The sequence below is a fragment of the Diadema antillarum genome, unplaced genomic scaffold, assembly GCF_040938485.1.
Source record: "Diadema antillarum isolate AM-2024a unplaced genomic scaffold, OU_Dant_1.0 seq00001212_RagTag, whole genome shotgun sequence".
NCBI classification, from domain to species: Eukaryota; Metazoa; Echinodermata; class Echinoidea; order Diadematoida; family Diadematidae; genus Diadema; species Diadema antillarum.
Window position 1 is genome coordinate 336,910 of NW_027272004.1, and position 24,720 is coordinate 361,629.

Here is a 24,720-nt window from a genome sequence, read left to right on the forward strand (position 1 = left end):
TTCATTAACGCGTCGCATGTGAGCATTTATTTTGATAACATTACTGTCATAAGAATTTGAAGTTGGACAACGTTTCAACAGTTAAATTCATCAAATGTCAGCTAATCATCGGCCGATTCGAATTTAGTGACGGTCGGTGATTGAAAAGTAATGAGTCACGGCTTTGGAAATGACATACAAATTCAAATTAGATGTGACATAAAAAAACCCCAACAGCTGTAATATTTTTAGCGACAGGCTGGCGTTAAGCTAACGGGAAAATAGATGGTATCTTACTATAGAAATTAGTATCAGTCACTTAGAAAATGAAGGCTTTGAAAGTAATTAATCATCCCCCTTTTATGTACTTACGATATGGCAAGGGCTTGAACTCTTCACGTTGCGAGTGGAGAGTGGTCATTTGGTAGCGACACCAAATTGTTTTTTCTTTTTAATGTCGTAATAGATTAACGTAAAGAGCCATAAAAATGTGCATGTTATATATAGTACGCACGGCTTCATCAGACAAAGAATGTAACTTTCATCTCATGAGACAGATGTAACTATATTCCTTCTGGCGTCTCCCCCCCCCCAAAAAAAAAAAAAAGAAAGAAAGAAAGAAAGAAAGGAAATGAAAACATCAGTATTCTCTTTTTCCTTTTTCTGAAAAAAAAGAAGAAAATCCAAGAATTTGAGAGAACGAGGTAGAAGTCACCGGAAACACACTGGAATCCAAGTCACAATGTAATCATCACTTCGTATTCATTAGTGCGTCCTTTCTGGACGCGACAGTCAAGTGTGTGTGAGAGATTTGCAGAGCAAACGACAGCTTATACTACTGTTCCCGCCAAGCCCTGAGTGGGCCTGCCGACGGCTTAATATCAAGTCCCTTGGCAGCTCCGCTCGATGTCTGTCTCACAGAATAAACTGACTATCTGTAGCCGGGGATGCGTGTAGGAGCATTCTGACTATCTCATTTCAGAGTCATCACACATGGATATCCATGCCTGCTCTTTATCCCTTCTTCTCAGGCGACAGCGAATTTATGCCAGGCAGCTCTTGAGAAAAATTTGAGACTCTCTATCTATCATCCGCGCTGCACTGGAAACGGAAAAGAGACAATGCGACTCATAGATAGATACAGTGATAAAAAACAACTTTGATCATTCCCATTTTCATCACCGCGAAAATGTAACAATCCCGCCTCGTAGCAAGTTTGGCCATTTCAAGCAACGCATTCTGTCGTGGCACTGAAATCTGACACCAGACGATCTACAGTTTTTGTACCCTTTCCAGCAAAGAGGATGAATCCTGTATAACTAGTACTTTCCATTCTGTATGTATCTACCTGATTTATTTATTTTTTTTTGCTAAAATATCATTTAGTTCTCAATATTTCTATACTAAACTGAAAATGATAAATCACTTCTTGGGCATGTTTTTTTTTTCCGGTTTCTATTTTGTCTAATTAATTGCTGTGTATTATATTGGCATTAGTATTTCATTTTAAAGCATATGAACATTGCTCTCAATTATCATTAGTGTGGAAAACACAGAAAAAGACCCAACAGCTTCGCGTAGTGCAACATATTTGTATTATTGTATATATATATATATATATATATATGCATATGTATATATGTTATGTATATATATCACACAGTGAATTGTCTACAAAATGCATATATTGGAACTATGACATAACTACGGGCATTTTTTTTTGGTATACTGAATTGCACGATGACTTTGCAATGTCTTTCCATGACCTTTAAGAGCGAAGAAGACCAAACTGACTTGGCCAAAACATCGATTAGTGAAACGACAGAGTAACAAGGAAAACTGGCAGAAATTAGGTTCTTTTAAAAGTTTATCATTCAACATCATCACAGTGGAATTTCAAATATTGTTTTCATGGGTGCTGTTCGTTATTCCGAAGATTCGCTATTCCGAAGGTTCGTTAATCCGAAACACACAAATTCCCTATACCTAGAGGTTCGTTATTCCGAAAATGAAAAAGGGTTCGTTAATCCGAACATTTGTGGTGTTATTCCGATGGTTCGTTATTGCGAAGATTCGTTAATCCGAAATTGAAATTCGGAAAAACGAACCTTCGGCATAACGAATCTTCGGACTAAAGAGCTGTAACCGTTTTCATGATAAGCCTCTGGGACTGAAGTACATTTTAGGATAAAACCCCCCAAAAACAGATAGCTGGAGACACCTCATTAAAAGGATGACAAACTTTACTCCAATCTTAAGATGTAGAATCAACAAAATAAAAAGAAGTAAAGTATGACGTGTCCAGCAGAAAGGTAGGATAAAAGCCAGCTCAATAATGTGTATAAAACGTTTCGGTGAGACTCCATTTGACTCTACAGAAATAGAGCATGCTCGTTGAATGGTGTCAGCTCCAAAGGAGGGACACTTTAAATTGCCATTGGGCATATAGCCTCCTTGCAAAATAACCATGAACTTGTTGGCCATGCCTATAAATTCTATCGCATCGTTTGGCATCTGAAAGATTAATGATCTGCATCCACTGAGGCTAAATGTTATAGAAAGATTTATAATGTATGAAACTTCATCAAGCAGGGTTACACATTTCTATTTAATTCTCAATAATTGATAAGGAAATACCTTCAGAACTCCTTGTCAGTGTTGACACGCATCACAAATAATACATTTCCGCGAGAAATATTTGCAAACGAATTGCAAACTTCGTTTGCATTTCATTTGTTTCATGAATATTTCAGATAGGTCATGAATATGCATTTGTCTGTATTATGAGAACTGCTTTACCAGACGAAACATTTCACCTGGTAGAATAGAGAGACAAAATACTTTTTTTCCCATTTTAATCAACAAAATGGGTTCTTCCAAAATTAACAATGAAATTGAAATGCATTTCAAATGAATAAGGCATGAATTCCCCAGAAATGAGAAATTTGCAGAACCAATCATATTGTCTGAAAACAACTGCACTTTGGAATTTTGTGTGTATTTGTAGTTTGTGATAACTTTCATCTTGTTTTGTTTTTCATGTTTGCAGCAGGAATATGTATCTGCATTGTACTTAAATGTGAAACTGATACCAACGCATATAGACAACGTTTGAGTTTACTTTGTTGATCTTATCTTATCAGTGAAAAATATATCTTCTATCAGCCAGGTGAGCCTCTGTTTCAGAGAGGCCGTTAATGCAATGTCACAACAGCGAAAAATATATCGATGATTAGATCAGACAAATGAAATTTCTAACACAAACAGGAACAGGATAACAAAATTCATTGCTTCGTATATCATAACCGAAAAGTAAATACAAAATCCATTAATCTGTCAGTTCTCATCTTTCATCATTTATTTTGCTTCAAACATGAATGTACCATATATGTATACATAATATTTACATTATATATACGCAGCAAAAAAGAAAGTAAACACTTTTTCAAGTTTATATTTCTCATGAAATTTTTAACTAAATGTTAATGTATTATATACCGTATGAAAGGTAATTTAATTGGCTATCAACTTGGTAAGTCAATAAAAGGGAAACTATACGCATGAGTAAACACCTATGCTTTACTCTCCCAAGGCATTAAAGTAAAAATTACAAAAATTAATAAGTTTTCATTCATTCGTAAATGCTCTTCCATAAAACAAAAAGGACAAAAGGCAAATTTAACACCATAAAAAACATGAATTCAGGTGCAAAAATATACCCGTGATCTCTACGATGTCTTTGTAGCCCAAAATATCAATAAAGGCTAAAAGTAATAGAGAATTTTTTGCCAAATCCAAATTCATATGAAATAGGAGAAGAAGAAATATTGACAAAAATGTTAGGATTTTGGATTGATTTCTCAAATTAGAAAAATTTTAGATTATATTTGTTTCTTGAATTTGTCTTATTAATTCTTAAATAACTATAAAATGATTAATAAATTGAATGAATGAAATAAAGATATTTTTGTTCATTTAATCGTTTTTGTGCCCTTACTCCCTATGTCATTTGAAGTTTGAGTTGTTAGAAAATTCTTCCCCCCCCCCCAGGTTCCACTTCGATTTTGTTTGAGGTTATAAAGAGATAAAAGAGAACGAAAACTTATTTTTGCTATTTCATTCATGTCTCGTATTGTGTTAAAATGGACTATTGTTATTGTTTTCTTGAGGGGCATTTGCAAATTAAAGACAATATGTCAATTTTGGCAAGTTTTACTCTTGTGCATTGGAAAAAAAAAAACCCCGAATGTGTTCACTCTTGCGTCAAGTTTCAATTTATGTTGACCTACTAGCTTGATAGACAATTAGATTAGCTTTAATATGGTATATAATACATTAAATTCATCAAAATCTTCTGTGAAAATTATGAACTCGAAAAAGATTTTTTATTTTGCTGAGTGTGTAATATATATATATATATATATATATACATATATATATATATGTATATATATATATATATTGTACAGTATATATCTAAACACAAATATACACAGCGATTTGTTTATATATGAAATACCGAATCGTACATTTAAATCAACATAAAATTTAACATTAATTTGAATGAACACAAAGACAAACAATCAGACATTCTTCCTGAACCCAAGAAGGATGAAAGACTTTTTCCAAACGTTCCGGTTCTTTGTGATTCGAGTAATTTCCATCTCAGAATAATGGATGAACGAAGTCGGCTATCTCATGGAGAATGAATGTGACGAACACTGGAATATAGAGTACACGGTCACGACGGTGGTGCGAGAAGTCTTAAAGGATACCCTTAAGGAACAGAATTATTCCATGGCCATCTTAACATCAAACTAATCCAATCATGCTGCAATGCTCTACCGAAGAGGCACAGTTAAAGGGGTGGTATAGTATTGGTTGAAGAATGAATTCAGCCTTTGATTTTTTTCTTCTGTTTTATGAAATGTTGAAGAGCACACAATTATAAAGGGAATTCAAAGGTTATTTGATCAAAGTCAGTTTTGAAAAGGCTGAGATATCCAAAAACAAAGTAAAACAAAGCTATCCTAATAAAAGGTGGGTCCTATCTTTTATTAGACTTGATTTGTTTTGGATATCTCAGCAATTTCAAAACAAATTTTTATCAAATAAAACTTCGAATTTCTTTCAGAATTACGTGCTTATCCATATTTCATGAGAGGTTTCTCATCTAAAAAAAGTCATCATAAAAAACTTTGAAAACCTAAAGCCCCATCTCAGCCGAAACTGTACCATCCCTTTAAATGAAAACATGAATGGTTGAATGAGACTCGGACAATGGTCTAGGACAGATAGAATAATGAAAGGCCCGAGTGTGTGAGCCATTCAGCAACAAAGGCAATGAAGGGTTGACCAGTAAGGTTGTAACCGCCGACGTACAATTATAATAACCGGATGGTTGCGTACTCGTTTCGGTTCGTCGCCTCAGTTCCAGTGAATAATTAATCACTCGAATTTGAAGAGGAAGTTAGATAATTTACTTTAGAGATTGCCAGAGCAAAGATCAGCTAGCTTGTTGTGCATTCAAAGTCAGGGTAATCGCCGTTATATCACTGAATATACGCTTTGATAATAAAATGGTATCCGGTCAAGAAGAGCACATTGAAATTTTGTTAGTGGAAATAAGGTAGCTCACAGTGAGTGTTTTCTCACAACAGTTCTAAAGTCTTAGAATATTGAGTGTACACATCCACAACCCCACACGCCCATATGATATACTTTCACTATTATCATGACTGTGGTATGTTTTACATCCATGTCTATTTCACATGACAGGTATGACTCTCCATGCTTTTTCCGACTTTTACATACATACGCCGCCTCTTTATTACTCTCTACTTTCATGTTAATACTCATCAAAACTGCGAACTATTTGATATGGTGTTGATTTTTTTTTCTACTGAACTAAAAACATGACGAAGGCTGACCTTAAGGAAGGTGAAGTAACTTTTACGCCCTTAAAGTTCCTCATTATTGGATCTTAGATGAGGTGCAGTGTAAGTGGAAGAGGAAAGCTATGCCCTTGAAACATAACTTTATTTCTCTCAGAGTAGAGAAAAGGGGTTTACACACTAACAAAAATAGAAGGAAATGAAAAGAGCACTATTGCGTCAGCCGTACAAAAGTTTCTATGACGTCACGTGCAACGAACAATTATTTAAAATCATGCTGCAACGCATTCACTCGTTGCGTTGTCACTGCTACAAAGTGATACTTCAAAATGCAACCCCTCAGTTTCTTATCAACTGTGCAAAATGTATGCCCACTGATTTCACGTTGGTATCTTTGGCACGCATGCCTGCGTTATTTTATTTACGGCGCCTTTGTGAAATTTTTTAACTTTTCAGCTCCCCCCCCCCAAATGTGACCTTAAAAAGCGGATTCACAGATGATAGCGTGCCCGGATTCCAGGGCGTCATCGGTATTGATGTCATCGTCTATTCCTTGGACATGAAATAGGCAGGATTGTAGAGGAGATCACGTCTTAATAGGATTGTAATTGATAGGGAAATGGGTGCTCATGATCTTTATTTGGCCTCATCTTTTTTCCAGGGTTGTGTAATTGCGAGAAAAGGAAGAGACTAACCCCTTTTTGTATAACGCCGTATTTTTTTTCCGTCCGCTAACTGGATGGTTGAAATGAAATGAAGAAGCGCGTATTACGCGAGTCGGGGAGATACCATCAGGATGGGAAATCTATTGAAGTGGCTGCACTGTGGAGCGTGTATTGTTTTCAGTTGATAATGGAACTCAAGAAAAATCGGGTATGTTTCTGGGGCATTTTTTCTTTATTCACTGTGTTTGTCAGAACTCGGAGATAGCAGTGTCGCCTGTTTTTTGTTGATTCATTACAGCAATATTTTCTGACTTGCTCCCCTTTTCTCCCCATTATGTCTTTGTGATTTCAAAGAGATTCATATCTAATCCCAAATTTGTCAAGTCTTAGCTCTGACTGATGTTCAAGCCAGCAATGTGATGGGAAATGAATAGGGAACATATAGTTCTGAAATACATGATTTTGGTGTGTTTTGTAAAACAACACATGCTCTTTTAACATTTAAACGTTTTAGGTTATAACAGAGAATGATATTCCTTGTTTATTTCACTCTTGAATGATGGAAAGAAATTATTGTACGCGTGCATGTATGGTTAATTGTGACCAACACCAGTATTCAGTATAATGGATAGATTGTAAATAATTTGCATCTGTATAATCTTATGTGCCTACTTTGAATTACGAAAAGTACAGAAGCAGCCATCGGGAAGATAAATCTTCTCTTCCTGTAGAGATTCAGTAGTTTTCTCGGAGAAGGCGACGGATGAGAGCTTTTTACTTGATAATTACTCCCTCGACGCTGGCCACGTTCTCTGCATTTATAGTTAAGCGTATCATTACCGTCGGCAACCTGTTTTGTGACATATTAACGGCGACTGAATGTGGTGGTCCTTAGAGGGTTTAAAGGGAACATGAATAAAAGTTACTTCGGAAGGGAGGAGAGGAGGAGGAGGAGGGATGACAGCAATCAGAGACATAACAATGCAATTCGACGAGAGATTGCGAACTGCACGCAGGGGAGGATGTTGAGGGAACATGCAGGTGGGTTAACCGAAGAACGTCCATTCCGAAGGAATTGCCATCGCGCTAACTCAGGTGACAAGAGTGTTGTATAATTATGACGGCAATCAAATCGAGGGGATGTGTATATGGGGGGGGGGGGGGGATGGGGGAGGGGTCGACAGGGGGTAATTCGTGTCGAGAAAATGTAAGGAAGAAGTTCTGCCATGCCGTTGAAAAGGGTTAGATTATTAATGAATTGCAGCTGGACGTTTCGTGACGTCATCTGTGGTATCCAGCCAGGCCAGCTCTGACAAAAGAAGAAGCATCTCGTCTTTTGACAATGACGTAAGCACCGTTTAACTTAGTCTCTGAACAGCGTCGGGCATGCATGCTGTTAAAGGTGCTATAGTTAAGTATTAGAAAGACGTTGGGGCCTGATGGCACAACTTCACAGTATTCGCTGAATCTGTCTCACGGGGTGCCAAATTGTTTCCGCCTAACACGTGCGCTCTTTCAGCTCAGACTGCGCGCATGGACAAAAGAAGGTCTATAGGCAATTCTTATAAAATCTTCTCTTTGATTTTATTTGGATCTTTAGTGTACCTTCATTTCTAGATGAGGGAATCCGATTATCTTTGTTAAAGTGGCACGGTGATAAGACTTTATGCTTTTAGTTATTTGTTACATTATACGTCAGACCTAAAGAGGATATCCACTACAGAATTAAGAAAGAAATCTTCAAAACAAAGAGAAAAATATCAATCACAGAACGTTCCAAAAATAAAAGAAATTGGATAAGAAATACGGAAGATATGAAAATTGTGAAATGTTACATTTTCGGAAAACATATCTTGACCATTCGTTATGAATGTTCAAATGAGCAAGCTGACGATGCTTTGCTCTCACAATTTCATTTTTAGTTTACATACGAAATGACAAAAATCTCATATTTCAGCTGTACACGGTGCACAAAATAATATAAAACTTGTCTTAAAACCACCCAAAAAAAAAACCAAGTGTGAACTCTGATATATCTTGTTATGAAAAGCATGCTTTTACTTGTATTAGCTAAAAAAGATGCTTTTCCGTGTTTCATAAATAAAATGCATTAAAAATTGTGAGGGAATGACATTATCAACTCACTCATTTCAAAAATGTCTTACTTTATTTCCAGCTGGTTTTTTTTTTCATTTTTATGCCGTTCTGTAGGGAATATTTTTCTCTTCCTTTTGAAATTTATTCATATTTTGTGGTGGACTTCCTCTTTTAGTGAGTCTATTTCGGTAGCCAGCCATATACAAGCCAGGTCATTTTAAAGGGACGTTCCAGACGATTTTCATAATTTCACATCATGTAGTACATAAATCGACAACTCCATGTATAGATTGTAGAATTTATTGTGGTTCTTGAGCAAAGAAATAATACTTTGAAAAACCTTTAACAAATTACACTGAACAAGGATGATGACATAGGAGGTTCACATATTTAAGAAATGTAGCAGTGTAATTCCGTAGCAATACCACTTGATTGCGAGTTCACCTGTGTATAGTCTATGCATGCCTTCTTCTTTTGTTCTGCTTCCTTGAGCCCCACCTCATACATTCTTATGGTGACTCTGCCATGTCATCATCCTTGTTCATTGCAATTTGTTCTAAATTTTGAAAAATATTCTTATTCTTCATCCCAATTATCACGAATTCTAAAACTCTGTCCTTAGTATAACCAATTTATAGCTGTTCAAATGTACAAATCTGAAAATCATCCGGAGGTCTCCTTTAACAACTTTTCCTGTCCATTCTACTGGGGCAGATTTGTCTGTCCTAAATGCCAAAGAAAACGTAAGGAAACATGAACAAAAATGACATCAACCATTTTACTTACGATACAAATATATCAAAGGGTGGCTTTAACATATCAGTATGCATCTTGTTTGCTTATCTATTCAGGACCCAGAACATAGCGGGGTGAGAGCATCAACGTGTAATATCATACACGTATATTATTAGTGGGGAAAAATTAGCATACCTTGAAACTATGTGCAGATATGTCTTGGTTAACCTTCGACAGTTCTGTCACAAAAATCACACACAAAAAACAAATGTTTCCTGTGTAACAAAACCGCTTATGTGTGACCACAACAACATAACGAAATGTCTTTTTCCTCATCATATTTTTCTTCCTTTCCTCCTTTCTCTTTTCTTTTGTGTTTTTGTGGAAGCAACATTAAGATTTTATTTTGATTGCAAAATGGTGGGAGACCTTTGTTTTAAGGGGAAAAAAGGTAATTTAAGCAGTGAACTAAATATCTAGGTTGAGTATTCTCAAATTCACGGGCGGGGGGGGGGGGAGGGAGAAAAGGGTTCGACTATCGGAAGATGTTCTTATGTCTTCAAGAGAACTTTCATCGAGGTATTATGTTGCTTTAAATGAAAAAAGAAAAAAACCTGAGTTAGAAGTAAATCAGTGACACACATCAGACACACACAAAAAAGTTATGAATTGTAAAAGTTAGGAGAATAAGAGACTCTGCGCAATGTAATCATTGAGCGGCTTTCTCTTGGTTTTTACATAACATTTCACTTTAATTCGTTTTTAATTTTTCTCAAATACTGGGGCACAGACAGAACTCCTCCTGCTAGAAAAGAACACGGAAAACGTATCACTTTCATTATATATCGTTAACAGCTAGGTGTTTCTTTTTTTTCTTTTGATTTTTTGTGTACAAACCCAATGGATGACTGCATCTTGAACACACCAAGTTGGCAATTTCTCTCAGTCTCTAAAATGTTTACATTACACGACTTTTTGTGTGTTTTAAATATCTATTTCCCAAATCTTCACAGACTGATTTGTTTCCATATAAGCATTTTTTTTTCATACAGAGCAACATAATATCAGGATGGTATTTCCCTTTAATCCCCGTTTGCGCAAGAAAGTCACACTAGGATTTGTGAGCCAGAAGACTCAAGATACATGTACCTGTAGAATATACCAGGAATGACCGGAGGACATGTCCCTACTTAATTACTCTGGAATCAGAACAAAAAATTCCCTCAGAGAAGTATACTCTAACGATAATTTAGACATCATTTATGTACATTGCCTATAGTGAGTATTTTTGTGATGAAATGATCATCAATCTCTTGAGGATACCGACAAACTACGCAAGACGGTTCAATTTCAAATTGTCTCTTTTACTCTGGAATGGCATTAACATGCTTGGAATTCGTGGAAATGTAACGACGCAAATCTCGCGTGGCGAGAAAGTAACGCTGGCCAAACGTTTTCCCTTGACGGAAGTTAATAAGCGATTATTCAAAATGATTAGGACTCAATGTCACCGTAAGGCGACACGTGAGCTAACACCACCCGATCGCCAAGACAAAGTGTAACCGGAACTAGGTGTGTATATTTTTACGTTTGCATTTAAATATTGACGTTATTAGCCTGAGAGCGCGCGTGGTTCTGGGCGGCCCTGTTTTGTTGGTCGAGCCCGCCGACGGAATCCTGACGCTGGACAATAAGCAAATTTGATATTGCCGGAGGAACTGTGGCCTGATTGCAATCATAATAAACTTGGACTATTGTGCTTTTGCAGGGAAGTGACTTGAGAAAATATTGGCTGGTCTTCTTTGCACATTGCAGTGCAGTTTTCGCACGTGACATCTTTCCCCGTAACAGTCATGTCATTGCAGCTCCGTTCCCGTGTTTGACTTTCAGTCTCTCGACTCCGCTCTGGTTAAAAGGGATCGTATAGTTTTGGTTGAGACCTAATTTCAGGTTTCTAACATTTTTTGGTGAGATAATGAGAAACCTGTTATGAAATATGAAAGAGCATGTAATTCTATGAGGAATTCAGCGTTTTATTTGATGAAAACTGATTTTGAAATGGCTAATATATCCAAAAAGGAGCATTTCTTATAAAATGTGGGATCCACACTTTATTACGATAGCTTTGTTTTACTTTGTTTTTGGATGTTTCAGTCATTCCAAACCCAATTTTCATCGAATAAACTTGGAATTCCTCTTAAAATGGTATGCTCTGTACTATATCAAAAGTGTTTTCTCGGTATCTCGCAAAAAGTTTAAAGCCCAATTTTCATCTCGACCAATACTGTCACCATCACTTTAAATTTTTGAAACGTAGAGAGTAAGCATGTGGATGCTGAAGTTTATTCTAATCAACTCACTCAAGTGCCAAATTATAAGGTAAATAACACCTCTTGGAGATGACAACTCGATGTTTCTATTTTCTCTTTCTTGAACTTCTTCTCATATTTTCGACATCGTTACATTGTTAATTATGTTTTTGTTACTATTGCATAACATTATTGTAATGTGCATTTGTGTATTCACTACTGTTATACTGATACTGTATCATTAGGGCAACTACAGACACGCTTTGTATAGAGAAGAGACTGACAAAGTTGTGCAATGAAGTTCATACCTTGAAGGCAATATTTCGTTTTTCAATGAAATATTTTCTAAACGTTCAGAGATCTAAATCTCGAAAAAAAATTCAGAAGAAAATCTGTAACCCGTCAATTTCATAAATTGACTATAAACAACTACCTTGCGCGGTCATACTTTTAGAAAAATCTGTTTGATTGTATACGCGGCTAACATTTAAAAAAAAATTGAGAGGTCCCAATGTCTTCAATAAATGCAATGTTTGAAACATGGCCTTAAAATCATCAATTTCATATTTCTACTAATCACAGTTGACGAAGGCGTACCTGTTTTATTTTCGTCCGTGTATGAACTCAAAGAGGTTCAATGAAGAAAGAGGACCAAATTTCTTCGATTAAATGCATGGTTTGTGAAGTGAACAAGGGAACAAGTGAACGAGAACAAAGGGAGCAAGCTAGAGAGAGAGAGAGAGAGAGAGAGAGAGAGAGAGAGAGAGAGAGAGATGGAGAGAAAGAAAGGGAGAGAGTATCTCTAAATGGGAAGAAAAGATGATTCAGGATGAACCCAGAAAAAAAAATGGGCGGGGTCGAGAAAATGATTAAAGGAGGACAGTGTGTTCATAGGTGGAGATGAAAAGTTATAGGATGATGGTCCACTCTGTTGCATCCGGGTCTCTTGATTTGATTTCGATGTCTTGTGATGTTATAAGTAATGAGTACTATCTCCTTTTCAAACTTTCAACCTGCGCTGGACGACTTGTAGATTATCGTCGCTCTTTAAAGTCCTGGGAAGGATTATACAGGACGTTCAACTCGGTTGACTGGTAGCAACTTGGCGTCGTATAATTGATCTTGGTTGATTTTATGAACGCTTGTGTAATGGAAACTGATGACAGCAGGTTACTTAAGACCAAAAGACTATCGAGCTTCGTCGGTATAGATCCCAAAAGAAAATCGTGTATACAAAACAAACAAAGAACAAATGTCGGACCTTTATATTTCTACACCATGGGCTTAACAGTTCCCTCATATTTGCACGTTTTACTTCCTTTAATCCTTCTTCCATTTGTGACCACACTCACGTCTTTAGTACTCCTTCTTACATACTTCTCTGGGAATTACAACTGTTTTTATAATGAAAGTGTTTTCTGTATTTGCGTAAGTGACAAATCCATCAAGTTTACGTGAAAGCCATGCAAGATTTAATCTTTGAAGAGCGATGCCCCTTTGTCGACACAATGCGAAGGAAACACAATATCACACATGTTCACACACTGTCACAACGTGTAATACGTGCGGCTAACTGTGAGTCTTATTCCTCTACTATATTGCACTGCAGGTTTTCTATAAGTGAAACAAGAAACACCTAATTATAAAAATTTGATGCACTGATAAGCGATATGGTTCTTGCAGAAATTTGATAAGACCTGAAGTCACCATGGTTACAGCAGTACATTTAAACCAAGACCTCGTCTTTGAAAAATCTTGCAGGGAGTAAAGGAAACTAAATTAAGTTTGTGCTTAAACGCTGCCCGAAGCAGATTTATAACCCAACGATCTCATTATCTGGTGTGAATTCCTAATGTTCTGTTCCACCAGCAGATAGGCTGGAAGTTTTCTTTGAGTCATTGTACATAAATGTGGAAAGTGATTACTGATTGATTGATTAATTGTTATGACCCACTACAAATAAGATAAAAAGACAGGTGTGTTCGATTACCAATGCATGGTTATATATAATATGGATTCTGTAGTTTGCCTGCTTAGATATTCTCAGAAAAAACACTGACTAAAATTAGCGATTTTAGAAGGTGAGAACTACTGTGAATATAGGTTATACATAAATTTGTTTTCTACTTAGCAAACTTTAACTTATGATATGAGCATTATAGGTATTTCCATTGAAGATTTATCCCTTCCTTGACACAGGAACCTTCGTTCGAGAGGCATAGAAGCCTGCTTCTTTTTATTCCCTATGAATGAACTCTCTCCACTATTCACACTTTATTTGATATGCATTGTGTTACAGACATATTCATGACACTGACTATAGATTTCTTGACATTCAATCATATTGGCTGACAAAGATTTCATAGGGTTTGCATTGAAATGATGAAATAAAATCAAGAAATGTATAACTTGAATGATACCACTGAGACTCTGTAAAGACAGACATTGAAAATGATAAACAGAAAAAGGCGAGATGGCCTGAGTAACCATGCATAACTCTGGCAAGATTAGAAAAAATAAAACCAATCTATAAAGCAGTTTTGCCGGAGGATTGTTTTATGTTAAAAAAGACATTGAGAAACGGCATGCCGAAATTCACAACGGGAATATCTCTGGAAACGCTATAAAGACATGAATATGCATCGTATTTGCAGTCATGGTGTATATTCATGTTTGATATGCGGATATCACAGCACAAGCGAGATGCAAGACGACTTCTGCTTGAGCGCTGCAATATAATTGACATGCAAGAAGGTATACTCTGCTGAAATCCTTAGACGCAGCGCCATGATAGTGTAATGGTGTAATGTTTCCCGTAAGGTTTGACGTGATTGACTTACTTTATCATCTTGCTTTTCAAAAAGAGAATAGACAGTGATTTGACCTTTCATCCTTCTTTCGTTTTTTTAAATGTTAAATGCAGAAGATTCCTTTTCTCTCGTTCTTTTTTTTTTTTTTTTTGCTCACGGGTGTTCCTCATTTTGCATCAAATTATAGGTTCAATTCCGTTAATTAGAATAAGCGTTGTAAATCACGAAGTTACAGGTACCGTTATAGGGACTCTCTGAGAAAATATGGTCATGATACTATTTTCTCTTTGTATGATATAATATGAATATGTTTTCTTCCAGGAATTTCTCTTCATGACATTTGATCCTGGTACATTACTGCTTTGCAGCAATTAGAAGTATCAAACAAAATGTGAAATGAGCCATTTTATTTCTTCATGTGCAAAACTGTACACGTAGATATCATGAAAGGTTCATATGAATGGAAGTTGTGTGACATTTTCATTAAATTTACAAAACCTGATATTTCACTTTCATCTCGTTAGTATACACAGTCAAACCTGTCTATAGCGACCAACGTCTAATAGCGATCACCTGCCGTATCCAACCACTAAACACAATTCCCCCCAAAAGAAAAAGCCATGTCAACGACCCTGTCTATAGCGGATACCTGTCTACAACGGCCACTTTTTCGTCTTCCTTGGGTGGCCGCTATAGACAGGTTTGACATTACATGTAAAACTAAAAATCAGAGACAAATCAGTTCATGCACTTAGTTGGCGACGTGAGTGTCAGGTTGTATTGGTCTAAATACTTGAGGACAGGTAAACACTTTGCTCTCTGAGAGGAAGGTGGAGGTATGGTGTGTGTGTGTGTGTGTGCGCGCGCGGGAGTGTTTTACAAAGAATTAAAAAATCTTAAAAGTTTATGATATACTATTGGTTTCCCATGTTCAGTTTCATCAAGGAGGTATGTGCGATACCTCCTTGGTTTCATTTAATATTTTTAGAATCCACTTAAAATTGTTATCAAAATTTATGGAAAGACTCCTTTGTCACTTTTCCTATTTTGTATATTAATGCCTGCATGTAAAAATGTCCCAAAACTTCATTTTCATTCGGCATGTTCGGAAGTTAGGATATCAATAAAGACGCATACAACATCCCATAGTTTAAGTCAATCTTGATCTTTAAGATCGACTTAAGTTCTTTGTGAAACAGCTCCCTCGCCATTTTGACGCGAAATCTTTATAGACCATTCTGACAACAGCCCCCGAGAATACCCGCTCTGCAATGTAATGTTTTGACATATTTTTCTGTCTTAATCAATTCCTTTGCAGAGAAAAGTCAGGAGGATAAGAGTTTTACGGAAGTTATCGAGCCAATGGACGAAGAGGAAGAATCACTGATGACTATGATTGAAAACACGAGCGACTTGTTAGGAAATGTACTCAGGTTATTAAAGGTACGTATTTCACGTTCTCATGAATTTGAAGAATCGATTCATGCTGAATCACCTTGTCCCCTATTATCATGATTACCGCGGAGAGGTTGATGTTACACAGTGTTAATGGTAGTTTGAGATTTAGCTTTTGTCAAGGTTAACGTATTCAATCACAGCATTTTTTTTTTGATTGGTTCGGAGATCTAATTTTCGTGGGATAACACGTACACAATCAATCCACGACGCTCATCCATGAAGTGTGAAAACAAATGAATAAAGCTAAGAAATTCATTCATGGGTTGGGATTTGGCATCGCGGTTTAAAGAATTGTGTGGGGTTTAACGTCCTATCATTAAATTACCGGTAAATCTAAAATCCAAATTAACGAAATTTCCTTATCTCATGAGTGTTGCTGCCAGGTGGAAGCGCATCCTGTTTAAGAATTTTCTCGTCTCTTGTTGAGGAGCTGCTCAGTGTTTTCTTATTCGATGAAATCAATCTTTGTGCTTGTCCATTCTCAGTTTCATAAAATCTCTAGAGTGTGAAAATATGCATTGTTTGTTTTCAAGATGATGACTGAGAAAGGAAAATTAGTGCTACACGAGACAATTCATCACTATGTTGTTTTTGGCACCTTCGGGTACCGAATAGAAATCCGCCAGTTTGTTGAATAATTTACATTTTCTTTTTGGGCTGTACCCCAGGTTACCAAAGGAAAAAAATAGTTGAAAGTAATTTCTAGTGCTTTACGGAAGAAACTTTTGTTGCAACAACGAGCTCAGCAGTACCGCTGCAGCATCATAACTTCAGCGCTCATGACACACACTACACCAAGTGATCTCAGTGTCACACACACAGAGTATCACCGCACCATGCATTAATGTCAGTCCACAGAAAATGTAAGATAAGTAATCATAGGACAAGTTAGTGGATTGAAATAAATTTTTTCTGAACTACAGTCCAAAATTTTAATAACAGGTTTTCAAAAAAAAATTAAAAAAGAAATGTTATTATTATCAGTACTGTAATTACGGAAAAAATCCCATAATAGGGCTTTACTGACATTAGGGGATCATTATTGCTGATCTCCATGATGACAGTGTGTGAAATATACATCTTATGATCACGAGACGGCGTCATACAAAGCGGTACCCTGGCGTACCTTGTGGTGCATCAGTTTATCCGATAATTCGGGAGAAAATTACAATGACAAGAATGTAAAATTTTATGTCATTATTTGTCTTGCAATGATTTCAAATGAAATACAACACAAATTGGAGAATCAATTCCATGAACCTATCAAATTGGTACGCTGAATTTGGAAATACCTTATCTCTAATGGGGTAATTTAAGGAAAAATCGTATTAAACCGGAAACAATGGATGTGAAATGCCACACACTCCAGCTTTTCGGGGTCACGGACATTTACTACGGCCTGACAATGACTGGGCCATGTTTATATTTCAACTCACATCTTTCATAGTTATCAAAGCAGTAAATTATGCTTATTCTGAATTGGATAACAAATGATTCAGAGAAGTCAGAATACTAACCTACCAATATCAAAATACCTAAGAACAGAGCATTTATTGATTTTTATTACAGCTCTTTCTAAGGGGTATACAATATTTTGGGGTTACAATTCGTTTTTACGAAGGTTCGTTATTCCAAAGGTTCGTTAATCCGAAAATGGAAAAATGTACGCTATACCGAAGGTTCGTTAGTACTCACCTTCTTTAAATTTTCAGATTAACGAACTTTCGGAATAACGAACATCAACCATTTTTTATTCATGAAGTTTGGGATACGAAGGTGCATCATGAAATCAGTCAAATGACTTTAAGTTCTGTGATGTCTGAACTAATAATGTCTCCTCGACGTTCCCTGACACACTCAATGTTCTTTCCCTTGTCGTCGACGTCCACAGTTCGAAAAAGACGAGCTTGAGAGGTTAGCGATGAGACCTTACGAAGACGATGGTGAGGACGAAGTCACCGAACAGAGGGCGAGCGAGCGTCTATTGTCCTTAAGGAATATCTTGAGGAAGTAGCGGAGGCCATGGTGTAAGTATATTATTGGAGGATGATGTCAGTCACTTGCTGTGAACACGAGAAGCGTGAATCAATAGAGGAACACTTTCCACAAATGTCAGTCAGTGAAGCAGGTTTGATTACACATCTTTACGATCTATATCATCGCACTGGTGCGTTTATTGACGCTCAAAATACGAATTACTGTGTATTGTAAATCAGGAGACGTTTAGCATGTCTACAGAAAAAAAGAATAAACATTTTTCTTCTTCTATCGTTTTTGTCTTGTGACTTCAAAAGATCACGTTGCTTTTTATCGTTCTGTCCGAACATGGCTACTTGATATAACTGAATGTCAGCCTTTAGAAACTATAGCATGGAAGAAAACTTAGATTTTATCTTTCTGCTTTCCATTAAAATGAATAACGATCGCAGTATTTGCAGGAGTAACCAGGTCCTAAATGTGTACGTGGGCAGTAGCAACTGTAGTTGTGAAGTCTCAAACGCGTTAGCAAACAGATGCCAATCTTATCCGTTATCGTATAATCGCAATTCATTGAATCGCTGCAGAAAATTCAGCGCCAAGTGTGTGCCAATTTGTGAATGCACTTGCGATTAAGCGTCCTAGTCCGCCACAAATTCGAAATCTCATACGGTCAACGATTAACACGAAATTGGAGTGTCCTTCTTTTGTTGCTGTTCAAACATATGGGTAGAAAAAATGGCGCTGTTGATGACCGAAGAAAAACTTTGGCAAACTTTCATTTGAGCCAAGATTAGTTTTAAGAGTAATTTGACACAAAATTTCATCAATCGATATTCAGAGAAGTATAAGGGAAAATGATATTTTCGAAGCCAAACAAGTAGCAATTACTTTCTAGCTGTTGTTAGGTTGTTCATTATCAATTTGTAAGAGACACTACAGACCTTCTGGTGAGTGAATATATCTGTCATTAATAATACCCACATCTTTACAAAATAATACAAAGCCGTTTACCCGTAGTGATATTAACGGTATCATAAGCAATGCTTTATAAATACGCATGGCACTTTCTTTTAATAATTTTACTTCATATTCTTCCATTTGTTGCCCTTGAAATGTTCTTAATTTCAGTGCATGGAAATTACACAAGATTAACTGCATAATTTACGATAAAAAGTATATATGGAATATAGAAACATATAGATATCATATCGTACTTCTCTGTTCCTTGGGCTGCTGAAACAGGAGGTAATTTCATTTATCTCTCAAGAACATTGAATGTGATAATAAGAGGAAGAAGGAAAACGTGCACTATAAGAGTGTTGAAAAGAAGGTCCCTTACATAAACAGAGCAATGATAATTGTGCCTCGAAGAAAAACACGCCACCTTGGTGAATGAATTATTCGTCAACCGGCATATCATCAGGTCCTTCACGCTACGATACAGATTTTGGAATAGCATACATATTCCAAGATGATGCGAGGCTTTTCGTCCACTAAAGTTGAAACAGGTAATGAGCCTATTTATTAAGCAAGCATTAAATTAAATAATTAAAATTGGTCTCATCTTTAACCAGCAAGACCTCAAGTAATGCGCACCATTGATAAGCTTGTACGTCACTTTATAAAACTTAATAACCGTCAGTTTGTCATTTTGCTCATTCATCTGAACGAAGATGACTCATCCGGAGACAAATTGAAGAAGTAATGTTCAAGGCATTTGTACGAGTCAAATTTCTCCGTGATGCGTTCAAGTATAACGGATGGTATGTCGTACAGTAGTTGACATTTAGGAATCCAGATGAGAGAACATTAAAACGTCAGTCATTTTATAAATGGCGATGGTCTAATATGCATCTCCGTACTCTTCGAATGTGTATGCCCGGCTAGTGACGACATACTTTTTTTATCTCTGTGTTTGTTTCTTCTTGTAATGTTCTTACTCTAAAATGTGATTTCATGGATGTTTTGATTCATAATCTATTGATAATCTATTTCCATGCTTTTTCTGACCTGATTTTTTTTCTTCCATTTAATCAATCATTGGAATGTTGTATAATAATTTCTCGAAACCTAAATAAAAGAAACTAAAACAACTCATAATGAACAAACCATCCTGATCAAATTTGTTATGATAAAACTAGTGAAATTTAACTAATTTAAACCAATTTAAAATTTCTTTAACTAGTACGTTTATTGATTCATGTAAACAAATGACGTGTATCTAAATTTCATTTGGAAATGTAAAAGTTACATTGTACTTAATTTGTTTATATGAAATTGTCATAATATGGTACTGTATTATATGCTTTGGCCGGAAATGAAATAAAAATGAAATGAAATGAAATGAAATGACTTGCGGTCACTCATCTCAAAAGCATGACGGAATTTCAAAATAATAAGAATAACCGTAATCGTCAACCATTATATCCAGTAAATGTCTTTTGATTGATTGAAATGGAAACAAGTCCATATCTTGCTCTTATCTGCTTTGTATGGTTTCCTTTGATTTTTCCTCAGTTCCGTTACCAAGCTTGCCATCCACTGGGGCGACAGCAAACACCGGCCGATGCTTGTGGAGTTGGATGTACAGCAGGATGTAGATAGACCAGTAGATAGTTGTTTGAAGAAAAAACAAAACAAAAGCTGACAAACATGGAACGAAAAAAAAAGTTACTGTTACTATCGTTTATGACACGTGAGAGCATTTCATAGATGGGATATTTTTTAAAGAAATTATTTCAAGAGCACAGATCCTGTGTGATTATGACTCGACTACGCATTAACTACGTATTGTTTTAAATATTTAAACTCTCTAATTGTATGTTTTTGCACACCGTAGCTCTCTGAATCTTTGCCCCTATTACCAAACCATTTTATCATGTGTATAATTATAAAATCAATTCTGAAGTTTTAGATTTCGATGTTCAATATTGCAGTCACATGACATCCTGCACCAACACTTGTTGTGCTCGAACATTTCTATTTCCATTTCATTTCTGAGGCATGAGATCTTCGGGTGATGTTCGTTATTCCGAAACACACAAATTCCTTGTATCTGGATGTTCGTTAATCCGAAAATGAAAATGAGTTCGTTAATTCGCAAAGTTGTGACGTTATTCTCAAGGTTCGCAATTCTGAGGTTCGTTGATCCGAAAATGAAATAAGGTTCATTATTCCGAAAATGAAAGAAGGTTCGTCATTCCGAAGGTTCGTTAATCCGAAAGTGACATAGGTTCGTAATTCCGAAGGTTCGTTAATCCAAAAATGAAGTAAGGTTCGGTTATAAATTAATAGTTCAAAAATGAAAAGAAGGTGCATACTGTATGAACCTTCGGAATTACGAACGTTATTTCGTTTTTTATATTAACGAACCTTCGAAATAACGAATCTTTTTCAGTTTCGGAGTAATGATATTTCGGAATAATAAATCTTCGGAATGACGAACTTAAACCAGACTTTTCTGGCAGATATCGTCACACTTGCCGAAAGTTCATTCTTTGTTGTTTGGGCAGAAACTGTCTTGAATTGTGACTGCGGTTTTGAACCACATGCAGTTTATAAGACAGCGAGTTGATGCTCATAATTATGTAGATTAGCTTGCGTTAAGAGTCAAAATAAACAATGTTCACTCGTGTGAAGGCACTGCAGCTTCTGTCAAACTATTTGAATCTTGCCAGATCATTTTAAAGAAACAAAAGAATAGAACGAAGTGGCCAATGATGTAAATAGATGTTAAGCAGTGATAAACTGACGTTTCATCTTTTCTATACGGAAAATTTGTTTTCCATCATTTTTCTGCAAAAGTAAATTGAAATGGCATGGTACCCTTCTTGTATAAACATGAGGACAGATCACGGTAATTTCTGTCATACGAATAACAAATATTCCGTATCCTTTTCAGGCAGAATTTTATTTGTTTCAACATCATTAAAAAAAAAAGAACAGTGTTCGATCTCAAAGCCCTCATTTCACCCTGTATTAAGACCATAAATTGATGTCATTTCGAATATTCACGGAAATGAGAGGTTTGACGTGAAGGTCGGTGTCGTTATCAGTTAATTTTTAATTCTCGAATGGTTCTAGTCAAAAGATTTGATCTCGACGCCCTGCTGCAAACTATTAAGATCAAATTTTATTTTTTGATTACTCCTGCACCATTGGTCGCCTACGCATCTCATCTTTGCAATTTGTTTTCCACCATCAATATAATCCTTTTTTCTAATTTACTTTTATCCATATGGTATTCCAGTCCAGGGTTTTGCAGAGTCGGCAGTTCTGGCACAAATGGTGAAAACAACCGCAAACAGATTTGTAGCTTAGTTTTGACATCTGCATAGGATGTGAAGTATTCCTAGAATGCGTGTTGCGTCCAAAGGCCAATTCATATTGGCAAAGCTCTCCACAAACTGACAGATATGTAAACGAACGGAACGCTGGAGTGAAATGGTAATTAACAACTGAAATCAGCTCTACAGCATTTCATTTGTTTGCAAAGTGGGAAAGAGACAAACGATTGACTTTACAGTGGCTTGAGCTCTCTTGCTGTAGAATATTAATGGTGCTTGAGTAGTATCGACGCTTGAAACATGCTGCTACGGTTAATCAATCTTTTATACAATAATTTCTGTCTATAATTGAAGACAGGGTATAGCAGTCATTGTTCAGAAATAAAGGATAAGGATTTCTTTTGTTTGTTGACATTTTAAGCTTCCCACGAAGCTTTTAATATCAATATCGATTAAGATTTTATCCGTAATTATTCCTCTACGTGTAACGCGAATTGGTATTTTCGTATGTACCTGTGAGATCCTAAACCTTTCATAATCATTGATACCATATTTTAAGTTTCCAACAAACAAAATGAGTTCCCGTTAGCCCAATAAATGGTTAAATCTGACAAGAATACGATACCGACTTAATCAACTTAATCTGACATCAGGAATAAATTAAAAGATTTACACGTTTTCACCCCCTCAAAAACAAATGTTATTCTCCACATCATAAACATGACAAGGCATAATATCTAAGGCAATAATTCAAAAGCCTCGCAATTCCTACATTGGTCTGTACGTTAGAATGAAATTAATATAGATAACGCTTGAATTCCTCACCCTTTATATTCATGAAGAGCAGCATAAGTGGAGAAAAATCACACCACGATGATAACACTGATATTGTCCAAATAAACATTTTAAGTTAGTATACACAAACTTGCTAGTTTTACCAATGGTTGTAGCAACGCTAGAGATGACATCAATAATAAACAGAAATACAATGATTTCGACAACGATATCAAATTGTAAAACGGGCTTGCGAGAATTCGTGTTTAAATCAGCATGCGGCGTCAACTACGAATTATTGTAAGCCATGGGGGTCATAGTGTGTAACTTAGTTAACTGTTTGATTTGTTTATTTTTTTGTGAAGAACTGATCAACTAATGATCAAAAAAAGAGTGCAATTTGATGTCACAATCTCAGTGCATGAAAATGTCTGTATGCAGTACTCACACAAACGCGCACGCACTACCCTGAAGTGCTCCAGGACACTCGTGCAACTGGCGTCGTTGGTTGTAGAAAACACTTTGTACTAAATTCATGCTGTATGCAGTACAATGTAACACTCCGCTGAAGGAGAAACCGCTGTTTCTTTCATAAGCTATGGCGCCTGTTTGGCGGCATAAAAGTCTGCGCTGGGAAGAGAACATGTAGTAGTCTAGAGCTGCGTCATCTATAAAAAGCGAGGACGACTCTTTATTTCCATTCCTTTGATATGCTAATGTACCGTGTAAATATTCAAGATCTCTTTTGAAAAAGAAGACAATAAGGAATATTACTTTCCTTAGTAATAGCTAGTGAAAGACGGCATACTGTAAAAGCACTGTTGCTTAAATAATTATCTGCTGATTATAAGTACTGAACAGGAATACTTGCCGGAACACTTTGCTGTTTTACTTGACAGCCTGCTTAAAACACATCTTGCTCATGCGCTTACTAGCTAGAGAAAGTATTATGACGAAAATCAAAAGACAAATATTCGGGGACAAAAACGATATACGTTGCTTCATCTATTACGTTTCAATAATTATGTGGGCATCCGATTAAACGTTTTAGTAATGTGTTTGTGTAAATTTTGTCTCTCGGTATGCAATGCTCTTTGAAGTAATCGTCTGTTAATTGGCCAGTCATGACCATAATGACGTCAACATCGTGCGTTGGAACGTCAAGATGACGTCAAGATGCTTTCAACAATCATGAAATAGCTAATGCCTGGCCAGACCCATTGTCTAGACGACAATGACAGCTTTTATCAGAGTTTAATGGTAATCAGTTCTCCATAATTGGTATTAGCAATACTATAGCCCTACTATAGCCCTACTATAGCGATCACTGTTTCCGTGAACTCGAAAACGGTTTCAACCGGTTTGCGAGCAGACCTTGCATTTGTAATCAATTTCGCTGCAGTCACTGCTTGCTATTAAAAAAAGAAGTCCCATGGGAGATTTTGTTAAGTTGTGTATAGAACTGTACATCATCAGGAGCTGTATCAACGTTATGAACAAAAGCGATGTCAAGTACATGTACTCACCAACAATTGTGTGCATTATTTGCTGCGGCAGTCGGCGACATGCTTTCGCGACATGCTTTCGCAAATATGTTTCGATTATTTTTTTCTTGTAACGCATTCAGTCTGTCTCGACCATTCTGCTTCATTTGCTCTATGGGATCCATCGTATAGGAAATTTTTAATGACTGCGATATCGTTTCACATTCGATATTTCTTTGTCAGACATGA

At 36.3% G+C, this 24,720-nt stretch overlaps 1 protein-coding gene across 1 annotated transcript in view; it reads left to right on the top strand.

Moving 5' to 3' along the window:
- The window catches only part of LOC139744802 (uncharacterized), a 64,954-nt gene extending 42,358 nt beyond the window's left edge, over positions 1 to 22,596 (top strand). The window contains exons 3-5 of the mRNA XM_071655217.1: positions 15,808 to 15,932; positions 17,839 to 17,974; positions 20,445 to 22,596. Of these exons, the coding sequence (XP_071511318.1) occupies positions 15,808 to 15,932; positions 17,839 to 17,961 (248 nt within the window). The 3' untranslated portion in view covers positions 17,962 to 17,974; positions 20,445 to 22,596. The remainder of the gene's footprint in view (positions 1 to 15,807; positions 15,933 to 17,838; positions 17,975 to 20,444) is intronic.
- The last annotated feature ends 2,124 nt before the right edge of the window (positions 22,597 to 24,720 follow it).